The sequence below is a fragment of the Muscardinus avellanarius genome (assembly GCF_963383645.1).
Source record: "Muscardinus avellanarius genome assembly, chromosome: 2".
NCBI classification, from domain to species: Eukaryota; Metazoa; Chordata; class Mammalia; order Rodentia; family Gliridae; genus Muscardinus; species Muscardinus avellanarius.
In genome coordinates, this window is record NC_137787.1 from 31,316,478 (window position 1) to 31,332,114 (window position 15,637).

At 39.6% G+C, this 15,637-nt stretch overlaps 1 protein-coding gene across 2 annotated transcripts in view; it reads left to right on the plus strand.

The window, feature by feature from the left end:
- KLF7 (KLF transcription factor 7) overlaps positions 1–15,637 on the plus strand; it is a gene marked incomplete at both ends in the record, with an annotated part of 83,576 nt that overhangs the window by 35,116 nt on the left and 32,823 nt on the right. Inside the window, one exon of one of the 2 annotated variants that reach the window (XM_080689543.1) lies at positions 7,170–7,800. In XM_080689543.1, the coding sequence (XP_080545669.1) occupies positions 7,170–7,800 (631 nt within the window). The remainder of the gene's footprint in view (positions 1–7,169; positions 7,801–15,637) is intronic. The other variant, XM_080689544.1, reaches the window with a different exon arrangement.

Consider the following 15,637-nt stretch of genomic DNA (forward strand, 5'->3'; position numbering starts at 1 on the left):
TGGCACCATAGTTAATAGCATGTGACAAAACCACACATAATAAATGTCAGAAAGAGGCTCCCATGGGTGGCCAAGTGCAGCTCACCTGTGTGAGTAATTACCTGGGTGAAAATTCTTTCTTGGAATTAAAGTTCACCCCTTCCTTGCCAGAACAACAAGAACATCATCGTCGTCATCGTCGTCGTCGTCGTCGTCATCGTCGTCATCATCATCATCAACATCATCATCAGTTATCATCATTAGGTCAAAATCTGATTTCAGAGAAAGGCTGATTTTGTGCATTTCCAAGAAGTGGAAAGCTACATTTCTCCATGATTTTTCATCTATATTCTTTCCTGAATTTGTTTCATCCCATTTTACTTTTTACCTTGGCCCTTTTATGTGAGATAAGTGGAATAATGGAGATTAAGGGCAGCTGGATAAAGGAACCCCAAATGACTGATAATTGATTAGTAACATAGGTGGTGGTTGGTGGCCTTTTATTTCTTTGACTCTGTATTCTTCCAGAAAAAAAATCATTAGAAAATGCAATTTCTTTCTTCTTCCTTCCTTTTTTTTCTTTTTCTTTCTTCTCTTTTCTTTCTTTCTTCCTTTTATAAACTTTAGCATATATGGATCCAAAGCCTCCAAATAATATTGTACCAATGGTTTTGTCTTATATTCAACTTATAAAACACAAATAAATTAAATTAGAATGTTTTATTTTCTAAACACTTTATTTAAAGGGCGGTGGCACTGAGTCTAGAGTTTGCACCCATTGTTTTCTTTTCTTTTCTTTTTTTTTTTTTTTTGGTGGTACTGGGGGTGGAACCCAGGGCCTTTTCTACCTTCAGGCTAAACCATCAGCCCTATTTTATATTTTATTTGGAAACAGGGTCTCACTAAGTTGCTGAGAGCCTCACTAAGTAGCTGAGGCTGGCTTTGAACCTGTACAGTCCTCCTGTCTCAGCCTCCTAAGTGTGGGGATTACAAGCATCTGCCACCACACCCAGCTTGCACTCATTGTTTTCAAGATCATTGTCTTAATAAGCCAGGCATTCCATCAAGCCGTAGATGTTTAGATGCATTTTGGAGATGCTGTTTGTCCAGGGTCGAGGAGGGATGTCTGTCATCATTTGGCAATCAGCACATTGTCCTTATCTTGTTTTTAGGCCAGGCTTTCTACAGGAGATCTATGTTGAACTTTAAGTGAAAAATAAAATCAGTAGTGAGAGGGTAGGTGAAAGATTGAAGCACCTGGGAGTGAAGGAAAGTAAAGAGAGAAAAAAATAGGTGATGGAAACATTTTAGGGAAGGGCTGTGGGTGCAATGGTAAAAGCGACAGAGATGTTTGCCATCATGACCAGCAAGTTTCTTGTGATTTATGACGAGATAGGGGACAGGTTAGATGAAAGCCATTTGGTAACTTTGGCATCATGCCCATATATGACCGAATGTCTTACATGTTTCTTGAACCCATGAAAATTACCAGGGAGATTTTCATAGGCTTAATATATACTGCAAGGTTTGCATTATCCTGTTGTCTTTCAACTTCTGTCTCTGGAACCTATCATAGAAGCAGTAGTAGTAGATATGGCAGTAATACATTTGGAAACTTTTTCTTTTTTATAAACTAGGTCTTGGATTATTACTTTTAATAAGGATGTTTCAACAAGTAAGGAGGCTATGAAAAGCATGAAGACAGTATTAATAGAGCTTTCAGGATGATCATTTCAAAACCAATTTCAGGTAATATTTATTAGAGATGAGGAGAAGCAGCAGCCATGCACTTCAAAGTTGAGATATCACAGAGTTTTCATAAAGCTCATTTGTGACTCATAAATACGTAAGAAAATAATTTTGTACCTGGGAATATTTTCTTCCCATTGCAGACTCTAAGGAGATTTCAGGGGCTGGGAGTTGATCCAGTGATCCAAGCCTTCTGTTGTATTGTGAGGTCAGGCTGAGGGAAGCCTTATCTCTCCCAAGGTGAGACCTCAGACAAGCAGACTTGATGTCATTAAACTGATGTCTGCCGACTCAGATTTGGAGTTTGCGAGTTAGAGTGTCATTGGAGTAGAACAAATTTCTGGTTCAGGTGGACAAACATTTGAACTTTGTATCTAAACTTATAGTCTAGAGGCACTCCTAGTTTGCTCCTCCATCTACCTACCTGTAGTTCAATGACCATGACCAGTAAATGATGATTGATAAAATATCATTAATAATCTATGTATTTTATTTAAATTACATTGCTCTTCCAACCAAATGTCCTTTAAGTGGCCTAGGATCCAGGCCAGGATCTACTTAAGTCTCCCCTAATCTGCGACAGTTTCTTGGTCTTATTTTATGACCTTGATACATATAACAAATGAATATTGGCTAATTATTTAGGAGAATGCTCTTCAGTATGGATTTGTCTGATATTTTCTTATGAAAGAACTTTTTCTGCATCTTTGGCAGGAATGTCACAATATCACAGAATATTTTAGTGTATTATATCATATTAGTGATATACATTATGGATATGTTTTATTCCTGGTGCTGTTAACTTTGATCAAATGGTTAAGTGGTATCTGCCAGGTTACTGTGCCAAAAAATTATGATTTTGTCTTTATAATTAATAAATATCTTTGCAGGATAACTTTAGAGTAAGCAGGTATCTTATTTTTAATGTATTTTCATTTACTAATTTTAGCATCATTGGTGATTCTTACTTGCTATTGTTATTACTTGGTTGTTTGCCTTATGGTGATCTTTTTTATTTCCATCAACCTGTCTGTGTTTATTAATTGTAAATTTACTGTAAGGAAGAACTGACCCCCTTCATTTACTTATTTATTCAATCATTTGTTAATATCAGTATGGAGTTACATTTTATTCTGTGGGTTATAATCCATTTTTTGTGATACTGGGGGTTGAGGCAGTACTACCTCCAAGAGATAGACCTCCAGTCCATTTTTAATTTTTGTTTTTGAAACAGGGTCTTGCAAGTTTGCTGAGAGTCTCACAATAATGTGGAGACTGTCCTCATGTCCTCTCATGTTTCATCCTCCCAAGTAGTGGGATTACAGGAATGCACCACCACCACCTGGCCATTATAATCCATTATTAGCATTATCCGTGTGTGTGTGTGTGTGTGTGTGTGTGTGTGTGTGTGTGTGTGTTTTCTCAAATTGTCCAGATTTGGCCATTGAGAGTGCCTTTAAAAGTTGGCAGCTGAATATGGAACCAACCTAGATCTCCATCAACAGATGAATGGATTGCAAAATTATGGGAAATACACACAATGGAATTCTATTCAGCTATAAAGAAGAATAAAATAATAGCATTTGCAAGAATATGGAAGGAACTGGAGAACATTATGTTAAGTGAGATTAGTCAAGCACAGAAAGAAAAGGGATATATGTTTTCTCTAATATGCCCAAGCTAGGGAGTAGTGGTAATACCAGAGGGACTCCAGATGATGGAGGGGGAATCTCAGCAAAGCTTGAATGAAAAAGATAGAAGAGGGAGAAAGCTGAGGTTGTTCAATGGAGGAGCTGCATACAAATATGTGTAATAGCATAAATACAACATGGTTAACCTGGACAGGGGGAAGTGCATGAAGCACAACCTAAAAGTACACCACTTTTAATATGTTCCACTTATAAAAAATAAAAATTAAATAAAAAGTTGGCAGCTGAGTCTTTTTGTCAGACCTGGCTTCTTTATGAGCATTTCCTTATCTTTTGGGATTGCAAGTTCTTCTAGACTTACCTTATAGTTTCTTTGCCCCAGTCCTTAAAACAACTGTTTCCCCAAGGAGTGCTGCTTCCTATTTCTGGATAATTATATTTAGAAACCAAAATCTCTATGCTTATTGCTCCTGGATTGTCTTTGTTTATAGGTTCCTTCAGTGGCTAGAGTTAGGAAGAACTTTATTAGTTTGTCATGTCTTCTTATGTACTTTGTGTGCATATTACATGTTTGTACATATATTAAAATCCGTGAGTAAATGTTGATACCTCAAACTCCAATTAAACATCATAGGCATTGATTAAGGAAGTTTTCCTACTTATTTCCAATGAACAATGGAAATAAATGTTCTCTTTGGCTTGGAAGTAGTCTCATCCTAACGTCCTCTTCATCCATAGTGTTTTCATCTCCACATTCTTGAGAAAATCGTTAAACCCGTCACTATAGGTTCAGTTTTACAAGCTTTTTCCTATCTAAGCTTCATCTTCAGCAGATATTATAAAAGGTGGGCGTCTCAAGATAGAAATATCTCTATAATGAGTTTTACAAGGGTGCACAGTACCCTCGTATGGGCATTCCTGCTTCTCTAAGTCTCACATGGAACAACAGTGCCCTACATCTGGACTGAAAGTTACAGCCACTCTGAAGAGTACCAGATTTTAGTGACTGAAGTATCTTTGTTTTTAGGTCATATGTAGGACTCATTGCTCCGGGGACGCAAATCAGAGAATTCTGGGAAAGTCATTTTTTTAATTCTTCTGGAATAGTGTATAAACGTATTTAGAATATTTTAGTCAGAACTCTCTGAAGAAAGATGAGCCCCTATCAATCAATTTCTTAGTGACTTTCAAATCTTTGCCCTGGAGAGTATATAGGGACAGGACGTATTAAAACTCTATCCATAGACAGTAGGGACTGGGTGTGTGATTTAGTCCTTGTGTGGGAGGCAGGAAACTACCTCAAGGACATCCTATAACCCATGATTCAGCAATTTTTTTTTTAACCTGGAACATATCCATGCCTTAAAGATCTAGTTCATCTCTTTGGGCAAAGCTCAAGAAGCATTACAATTGCTTTCCCAAAGACATGTATTAGTGGTCATTTCTAAGAGTGCCAGCCTCAGCAAAGTGGACCATACTCTGGGCCATCACATAAGCCTCAGTAAGTTTGAAAATATCAATATCCTATAAAGTATGCTATTTTATCACAAACTAACAAGGAATCAGTAATGAAAAGATACATAGAAAATCTTCAAATATCTGGAAATTAAACAGCAAACTTTTACTTCTACCCCCGCTGATGTTGGATTCTCCTACTGAAAATAACTATAAAATAATGAGCATAATATAAAAGCAACTACCTAGAGGCACTGGAGAAGCAGACAACAGAAGCAGACAGATTTTGATTTAAAAAAAATAGCACACTTGGAGGAGGAGAGTGTGAGACCTGTACAGATACAGTTCCAGTTTTGGGAAACTTGAATAGGTACCAAGAGTAAGGTAGGTACCAGAGTAGGGTGTCAGAAGTTGGGTTGTGAGGAGTAGAGGAGGTATAATGGCCAAAATAATAGTATACAGTTAATTGTATCGTTGCCAGATATGATGGGTGCAAGCTACTATGTTTGATAGGTCATGGTTTAAAGGAGGAGGGGAAGCTTAAGAGAGGTTTCTGGAGAAGGATGAACTGACCGGAGCTATGGGTTTCAGTATTGGGGAGAAGCAAATAATGATTTCTACCAATAAAAAGGAAAAAGGAAGAGAAAATTTTAAGACATGGAATTTTAAGACATGGAATACCAATATTTAGACTGAGAAGATGATAACATTGCAGTATTGATTTATAATATAAAATGATAAGAAGATATTGAGCCGGGGCTATTAATTAATCAATAAGTAAAACAAAATCAATACTTACTTTTCCAGTAAGCTTTCCTTGATGGACACCTCCATTTTGGAGTAGAAGGTTCATTACCCACTGACTACCTAACAGCTGTCCAATATACCTTACCGTGTGTTATTTCTTTGGTATCACACTGCTATATGAAGTCATGTCACCTTTAGCTTGTGAATGTTTATTCTGCACCTGCATGTACATCCCATGGATCTATTCTTGTGTCTTGTACATACAATGCCCTGTGCCTTGCTGTGAGCACAGTGGCTGAATGAATACTTGTGACATTGATACTGGATATAAATTGGAACCATTCATTAATTCATATTCTTCAAAATCAACCGTGAAACTCAAGGCTTATTCACAGTTAAGAATTTGGTTTTCTGTTCAGTAATGCAGAGTTTTACCAGAAGTCTACTTAAAAACCAACCTTTTGAAATGTCACCAAAATAAACTCCTTGACACATACAACACAACTAGGTATATCATTAAAATATAACCTTAACAGAATAGAAACCTAGAGTCAGAACTATGGAGGCAGTTAATTTGGAGCTAGTTACATTTTAAATTTGCTATTCGTGTTTTCTTGCTGAATGCCAGAAGATGGTGCAAATTGGCCCAATGGTGCAAGTTAGTAATATAGTTTATTATAATAGTGTAGAACAGCAGAATTTTTTTATTGAACATAGCTTTAGAACACAAACTTTTAAATCCTGCTTTTACCATAGAAGTGCTTCCATTCTCTTACAAAGACTTATGAGCACTGTGAGTGAAGATTTGTTGAAAAAATACTTTGGGGTTCTTATCTATTTCTTCACCAAGTAAAATTTTTATGTAGGAATATATTGAACCCTGTCTTTAACAAGTCTCAGTAGCTGTGTAGTCAGAGATGCTAAGCCACTGTAATGGAATTCATCCCCCCTGCCACATAGTACATAGCAGTTGCATTTTTAATAACTTGCTGTAAACAATGGATTTTGCCTTGTATCTAGAAGGTTTACAGTAGGCACTCTTTAGAACAATATATATTCCTCCTGGCTGGGGAACTCATGGCTGTGGTGCTTCTTGCTGTTGGCGGTTTGCTGGACGTGGTTTGAGTGGCCATGACTTGTTCTTTAGAACAAGTTGAAAAATCAACCTCTTTTTGTGACTTGCTCAAGCACATTTTGAATCGAGTCTCAGAAGTCATGTCTGTTTCTTGCCGTATCTTGCTCCCATTAAGAACTTCTAGGGATAGTTGAAAGGTCTTACCTGCTGAGTTGAATTGAGAGGCAGGAGCTCATCATTTTTAGCATTTGATGTTCTCTGGAGTCTTGAAGGTATGAGATAGTCCTTTGGAGATTCTAGCTCTCCTTCAGCTACAGTAGTTGCAGTCTTAGGATGTGACCCTTCTGAACCCTTCAGAATTATTCAGAGAGTAAATAGCAGAACCAGACCTCTTAGCAAACACACTTCTATGCCAGCCACGCTCTGTCTTTCCCTCTCTGCCTGTCAACGTGCAGCCTCCCGGTGTTCTTTGCCTCTGATGGTTACTTCTCTCCCTTCCTCCTTCCTCTCTGCAGACATGTCTTGAATTGGAACGCTACCTACAGACGGAGCCCAGGCGGATCTCAGAGACCTTTGGTGAGGACTTGGACTGTTTCCTCCATGCCTCTCCTCCCCCGTGCATTGAGGAAAGCTTCCGGCGCTTGGACCCCCTGCTGCTCCCCGTGGAAGCCGCCATCTGTGAGAAGAGTTCTGCAGTGGACATTTTGCTCTCTCGGGACAAGTTGCTATCTGAGACCTGCCTCAGCCTCCAGCCAACCAGCTCTTCTCTGGACAGCTACACAGCCGTCAACCAGGCCCAGCTCAACGCAGTGACCTCATTAACGCCCCCCTCGTCCCCTGAGCTCAGCCGCCATCTGGTCAAAACCTCACAGACTCTCTCAGCCGTGGATGGCACGGTGACGTTGAAACTGGTGGCCAAGAAAGCTGCGCTCAGCTCAGTAAAGGTGGGAGGGGTGGCAGCAGCCGCGGCCACCGTGGCGCCAGCTGGGGCAGTTAAGAGTGGACAGAGCGACAGTGAACAAGGAGGGGTAGGGACGGAAGCCTGCCCTGAGAACAAGAAGAGGGTCCACCGCTGCCAGTTTAACGGGTGCCGGAAAGTTTATACAAAAAGCTCCCACTTAAAGGCCCACCAGAGGACTCACACAGGTAGTGGTACAAGTTGGCCGCATGTGGGTTCTTCCTTTTCCTCTGCTTTAGGCTCCTGGTGGGAAGGGCTTCTCTTTGTTTAAGAAGTGGCCTTGGTGCCGACTAGAAGATGACAGGCAGGAAGGCTGGGTGGGGAAGTGGGACGACTCACTCCTTACCCTGAGACGTCAGGATGTCCCGGGCACAGGACGTGGGTTTGTTACCAGCTGGCCCTGAGCTGCTGTCAGAAGCCATGCCAACCACAGCTTAGAATCCAAGGGTCCCGAGGCTGACAGAAGGGGGCTCTGCTAGCGTGACTCATGGATGTACGTGAAAGAGAGACTCTTGTCATTGTTTTATGAGTGTAGCTCTGCAGGTTTGATCAACACTGGAAACTGAGAAGGTACATTAAAAGTGTTCACAGTTAAACAAGGTGGCTCTGGTGGCCCTGTTCATGGTTTTCCCAGCATCCCTGATTTTTCATCAAAGTCACCAACAGCAGGAGGGTTTCCGAGTTCATTAGATGTGATCATTCTGTAATTAATTGGTATCTCCTCTTTTGCATTGTTCTCTGGCGCATGCTTTATGGAGAGATGGCAGGATTGCTTTTTAATGAGCTTGTTACTGAGAAGTTGCTAAGGTGATTACACTGCTGTGTGTGTGGTAGGGGCGGATGGAGCAGGGATGGGGGCTGTATGTTTTACTCAGTATGTCTGTGGCAATTCCAAGGAATCGTATTGATCTTCTGAGTAGTGAGGTCATTTGGAAGAGTAAGGTTTACACAGAAAAGAGAGCGATCAGCATTATCCTTAAACTGGTATTTGTTCTCTGCTTTGAGATTAGATCCTCTTGGTCTACTAGGGTGCTACTAGGACCAGTTACTGTGATTGGTGGTTTTTAAGTGGGTGGCTAGCAGTATGTTACTTGCATGGCTTTTGCTTACAGCTTACTTGCTGCAAGCCAAATACAGAAAATCCCTGAAGATATAATTGAGAGAATAGGAGCCTTCTCAGAGAAGTGGGTGATTACATAGGAGGTAGAAGTGGTGTCTGGAGCTCTGTGGGGGCTGGGGACTGTCCATCCATGAATGGATACACTGGAAAATTAGAGCAACTTGGGTTTGGGTTCTAGTTCTGTGACTAGCTAGCTAGCTCTGTGACCTCAAGTGTGTTTCTTTATTTCTGTGGACCTCATTTTCCACATGTGGAAAGAGGCAAATAATAATGATCAAATAATCCATCTCTTGAGGCCCGTTTAAACTTTGATGTTCTGGTGGTCTATGAAATGTCTTTCTGCAGTACTGAAGAACTTTACTGAAGTATGAACACATAAGAGGTGACTAGAAGAAATCACTGCTTTGAACCTCAAGTCACTCTATGAGATGCTGAGAACTAGGTGGCTTCCAGGCACATAGGACTTAGGCATCCATTCCTGTAATTCTGAACATACTTTCTCATGTGCTCTTGCTTGGTTCATGGCATAGTCTCCTGATAGAACTTTTGAATCCTGTGGCTCAGGTGTAGAGTTCCATCCATGGTTTCCCATCAGAATTTGAGTTCTACGCTCCCCTCTATATACACCAAGGCTAATGCTCCCTGCTTCTGTCCCAAAAGTAGTTTTTTACATTTCTATTCCTTTCAAAATTCAGTGAGTAAAGTATGATGGCATTGCAGTGCTCTCTGGCTTCTGTGCATGACTCATCTGCCCACCCTTACCCTAGAAACCAGAGAAAGCTCTATGAGGCAAGAACATTGAGATTGTTGGGTCAGTAGAATTCATGATCGTGGGCACCTTCCTAAATTGCTGACATTAAGACAGGCTATATCCTGCCTTCTATCGAAGCTGGAGCCCTCTGGGGAAGCAGAGATTCTTTGGGGAATCCAAAGCATTCTTTTCTTCTCTATCCCTTCTTACCAACAGAGTCGTCAAAAGTGTAACTTTTATGATTGATGCATTATTTGATGCTTTGTTTTGTGAACATTATCTACTCGGGGTTATTACCAAGTTGGTGCTTACTATTCTATCTAGTGTCTAGTCACATCATGCCTTACAGTGGATTGCAGAAGACAGACTCCTCCGTGGAAAGGCAGCTTCATGGTTGACAGCAGGCTTTGTGGCCAGGTACACTTGGGTTTGTGATCTGGTTCTACCAGTTTCTAGACTTTTGACCTGTATAAATTACTTTACTTCTCTGAGTCTCCATTTCCTTATCTGTAAAATAGGGAGAGTTGCATCCACCTCATAGATTGTTTTGAGGATTAAATAAGGAAAACCATTTGGCAGATAGGGAAAACTGATTACAAATAGCACTGGGATCACTATAGTTATTATTGTTGTTGTTGATTGTAGCTATTACTATTGTTGTTGACAGTGAGGAATGATAATTGGTTAAAAAGGTAAAAGCTTGTTAAAAATAGTATTGTTTCAGCTATTGCTGTTGTTGTTGATTGTAGCTGTTACTATCGTTACTGACATTGATTAGTGATAGAGTGAAAACAGTTTTATGGAAACTAGAAGTGAGCGAGTTAGCCAGAGTTAAAAACAACGTGAGTACCCCTAACCTGAAAATCCCAAATTCTCCAAATGTCTGCAACTTCTTGAGAACCATCAAAACTCAGGCATGCTCAAAACAGTGTATAAAATTATCTCCAGTCTGTGTGTATAAGGTGAATAGAAAACATAAAGGAGATCACTCATTATGTGTCTGCAGGTATTCAAAAATCAGAAAAAAATTAAAAATCTGAAATACTTATAGTCCCACATATTTCACATAAGGGACATTCGACCTGTACCACCGAAAAGTAAGAAGCTTTTCAGTGGGTGGTTGACCAGTGGGTGTGGGGAGAAAACTGGCCCTGGAAGCACCGGCCCCTGAGGTGGGCAGTGATGTAGAGAAAGGCTCTCCTCAGGCACCTCAGAAGCAGTTGCCAAGCTCCCACCAAGGCATTTTCCCTGTAAACCCTTCCTCACAGACAAGGATAGATACAGAATGAGGCGCTGTAAGACAGAGAGAAATAGCTGAGAGGGGAGGTAGTGCGAGGGCTAGAGGATGGGAGTGAGAATATGAATTAATTTGTTTTAAATGGATGGGAATCAGAAGTATTTATTTGGAATTGGTGTGAATGGGGCACATGTGGAACTGAAAACAAAGGTGATAATTTATGTGGTGTGGATGAACTCAGAATAATGAAAAAAGCATGAAGGATGGGATCGAATTAGGTGTAAACATATAAAGGAAATGGCTGGTAAAAGCTCGAGGGCAAAGGTATATAGCTACGGTGATTCGGGTGGGAAAGAGTCTGATGATAGGAGGAGTGGAGTGGGGAGAGCTGCTGACCAAGTGTTGAAATGAAGTGTTAAAAAATGGGCTCTGCATGGATTCAGGAAAGCTATTTTAGCACTGAACTCACTTGAATTCAGTGGAAATATGTCTTATCTTTCAGGTAGAGAGGTGTTTTGAGACAGGAAAAAAAAAAAGACAAAAAAACCATTCCAGAGAGAGGAATATTGACATTTTGTTCTCCAGAGTTATATATATGCCATATCTCTTTTATATGGTAATATGTTGCAAAGGAGACACAGTTGCAAGAATGAAATGAAATAAAACAAAAGTGTGAGTCTTCATCTTCTCTGCATAAAGACAGAAAATACATTGTTGGTAACATGCATTTGCTTGCATTGAAGATTTTTTAAAGTGTATTCATTTAATCTTTATATAGATAGAATTTACTGAGCTGGAAAATATCTGCATTTTTTTTTTCCTTCTGTGGCTGTGTTTTGAGGATGCTGAATCCTTCAAACTTTTTGTCCTGGAGGATAGAAAACAATGCGGTGATTTTTTTTTTTTTTTTAAGGTAGCAGATGCTCAGGCTGCTAGCGCGGGCATAAATACTGATTGTTCAAAGAGATGAAGTTGGGGATGGAGGAACCAGATTTGAGGTGGAAGAAGATGAGGCAGGGTATGGGACAAAGAGTATTGTGAAGTAGCAAAATCTTAGAGAAAGGAAGCTTATGAAAATGGACATATGGTTTATTCATTGGGAAGAGCACTCAGAGCTGGCACGAGTGTACAGATGTCCTTCAACGGCCAAGCCACTGCACACCTTTGTCTCCCACTCTATTTTCTCATCTTTGTATAATATATTTTCTTTCTGAGTAATTCACACACTACAACCATACTTTTATCCATCTTCTCAGAATCAACTCAAGAATCCTTATATTTTCATTCACAAGGAACCTTCACTCTCAAAATTAACAAAAATTTATTATGCCCATTTCAAGCAAAACATGATTCGTTAACATCTTAGTACTTTCAGTGCAAAAATGGAAATAATTATTTTCTATATTTCTTCTTGGTTACTCTTTGGAAGAAGGAAAAGCCCAAAGTTGAAATAGTGTTTCCTGTTAAGTGAGCAGACTTTTTAAATTTGGAGATTCATATAAAAGCATTTCCACATTTATGTTGTTAAGAGTGAGTCATATTTGTAAAGTCCAGATGCAGGCAAGCAATCGATTCTTGGGTCCCTGGCCACTGTGGAGGGAGACATGAGGAAGCCATGTTCTCTTGGGTCCTACCTGGAGGACTCTCTCTAGAGTTGATGGAACAGAGAACCCAGGTGGTGGTAGGTTATACACTGAAAGATACAAGAGGATGCGCTCTCAGGTGGAATGGTAATATAAGTGTGCAGTTTGCTTAGCATTTTATATTTGTTTTGAGGAAAGCTGTATTGAATCAAGGGGGAGCACAATCTCTACGATTAATCAGGATTTCTAGTTTGTTTGGCAAAGGTAGCTAAAAATATTTCAAACCAAAGGACAAATGTGTTGAAGGCAAACAAAAGTACTTATATCATACACATAATGAAAGCTCTTTAAAGTTTAAATTATAATTTGTTTATGTTGTTCGACAAATACCTACAAAGCACTTGCTATATGCCAGGCATTATTTTATGTCTTTTATAAACCTTAACCCTTTTTGTTGTTATATTAAATGGCAGGGGTATTATGTTATTTTATTTTATAGATGATGAAAATGAGATGTCCCAGAGAGGTCAATCATTTGCGCAGCAAGACACAGCTAATAGGTGGTTGGGCAAAGATTTGGAAAAACTATTGCCTCAGTCTGAGTTCTTGTGTGATATTAACAGTGAACAAAAATGTCAGATGAACTTATTTTCATAATCTGTTCTGAAAAGAAAATGGAATATACATAGCTTAAATGCAAAGGATAATGAAAACTCCTCTAAATAGTTTGGAGGACCTTTAAATATATTATCTCATGAAGTATTTAAGAATAGTGCCAAGATAGGTGTGGCAATGCAAGCCTTTAATCCCAGTACTTGAGAGGCTGAGACAAGAGGATTGCAGGTTGGAGGACATCCTCAGCAAATCGTGAGGCTCTCATTTACCTAGTGAGACCCTGTGTCAAAATAAAGATAAAATAGGGCTAGGGGTATTGCTCAGAGGTAGAATGCCACTGGACTCAATTCCCAGTGCCCCCCCCCCGACAAATGAGTGCAAGAGTTGGGCATGGCGGTGCACACCTGTAATCCCAGACTTGAGAGGCTGGGATGGGGAGAAGCACAGGTTGAAGGACAGCCTTAGCAAGTAACGAAACCCAGCAGCCTAGTGAGACCAAGTTTCAAAACAAAAAGTGAAATAGGGTGGGGGGTATAGTTCTATAGCTCAGAGGTAGAATGCCCCCGAGTTCAAACCTCAGTACCACAAGGGGGGGGGGGGAGCCAATAGAAGGAAATTACAGAGTAATGCTTTTCTATTTCCAGGCCTACTATGGTAGCAAATTTCTTTATTTCTTTATTTAGTCTTAGAGATTGAACCCAAGGACATTCTACCTCCAATATACCTCCAGCCATTTTTATTTTGAAACAGGGTGTGGGTACGTTCCTGAAGGTCTCTCTAGGTTGTTGACGCTGGCCTGGAACCTGAGATCCTCCTTTCTCAGCTTCCTAAGCACTAGGATTGTAGGCGTGCACCACTATGCCCAGCTAGCTAGTATTTTATGTTCATTACTGTTACTGTTTTCTTTAAAACCTTATGATCGAGGAAAGACTTTCTAATAATAGTCCCAGCTCAATCATCAAAGGGGCACATGTTAATCTGTATCCCTATGAAATAAGAAAGAGGAAGATTATCGCATAGGGGAAACTGAGGGCCATAAATGTAAAACTGACTCAGCCTAGGCTTTGCAACCCCACATTGGCAAAATTAAAATCTGGCCTATCCCTCTTGTCCCTTAGCTCTCGTCCTACTTACTAAGTCATCTTGCTTCTTTTTTCTTTACGTAGTCTTCATTCGCTTGACAAACAAGTGTGAGGTACCCATAGGTATGCGGCGCCATGCCGTGAGTAGACATTGAAGGAGAACCAGGGCAGGCCATTCCGCGACAGAGGCAAAGGGAGGGCGACTGGAAGCAGAGGCTTGCATCAGCAGCAGGAGACACCATGGAACTTTCAGGAACAAAAATTCCCTTTTCTGTTTCTAGACAGGGTGTTTACTGATGCTTTCATCTTTTTCAATGGTGCCAATGTGATAATACAGTGATTTATATAAATAGAAGATGTAATTCAAGGTCAGGCATATCAGCAGGATAAAATTAAATACCTCAATGTCAAACTGTAGGGGGCCTGTCACCCACTTTAAACTTCTCAGTGCCACAGATCAGAATTCTTTGAATTTCTACAATAGCAACTAAATCAGGGCAATTTTAAGACACTGAAGGGCCTTTAATATGCTGAGACACATGGCTGCTAATGAAGTTTATCTATGTGTTGAGGCAGAAACTCATTAGGCCCCGATTACAGAGTAGAAACTAGAATAAGGGTTAAATGTTCAGTTTACAAGGTGGAGGAGTTTAATGGGAGAGTTCGATAGTTTGGATTTAGCATTTATAGGAACTTAAAGCAATTTTAAAAGGAGTATGAAAAGAAGTGGTGGAGAAAATTGATGGGAGAATTTTATGTTTCGGGATAATCTTAGAATTTTACATGATATGATAATTTAGTAATATAGTAGCTCTTAACATTTATGAAGATGTAAATATATATTGAGTAGAATGACTTAAACTTAGCATTCACACAGCAAATACATTTATTTTGTCATAATATGGTAATAAATGTAGGCTTTGCTGGATGACTATTCCAGATGTCCTTTTAATAGATAATTGGTAGTCACACAGTAAATAACCATGTTAAAATGAGAATTGGTATGAAAGAAAAAAACACAAAATTAATGAGTATTTCATTATAAACAATTTTTGAGACACCATACTAGATGTCATATCTTCCTCTGTCTCTGAGATTTTTATGCAAAAGCCTAAAATATAGTTTAATGAAGTCATTATATCTGGAACCTGTTCTCAGATCGGGATGCAGGGGGCTGGATAGGAAGGGGAAAAAAGAATCTCGTTTGAGAGCATGCAGTGGGCATAATAACAATTTATAAATTCTGAGAGTTAAAGGGTAGGCCAGCTCTGTTTGATAGAGGGAGACAAAGTGGGTCATGAGATGTCTGTGCAAATAAAAAAACAGATATTGGGAAGGTCAAGTGTGAACTTTAGATTGATTGTCCCTCTAATAAAGAGATAATATGCAGAAGCTCTCTGGTACAGTGAGAGTGTTAATGACAATGATGATCGTGGCCATGCTGGACATGTTATATTGAGAAGGTGGAGGAAAGCTAAAATAGAGCTTTGTAAAGCGTGATGGCTAACAGGATGCTACTAGAACTTACTGGTGCTAGGCATAATTTTCATACATCTCCTGGTATTGAAACAAAAATGGAGCGATTCTGTTCGAATTCAGAAAAAAAAGTAGAGTTGAAGAAAGTCATGTGTAGCTTA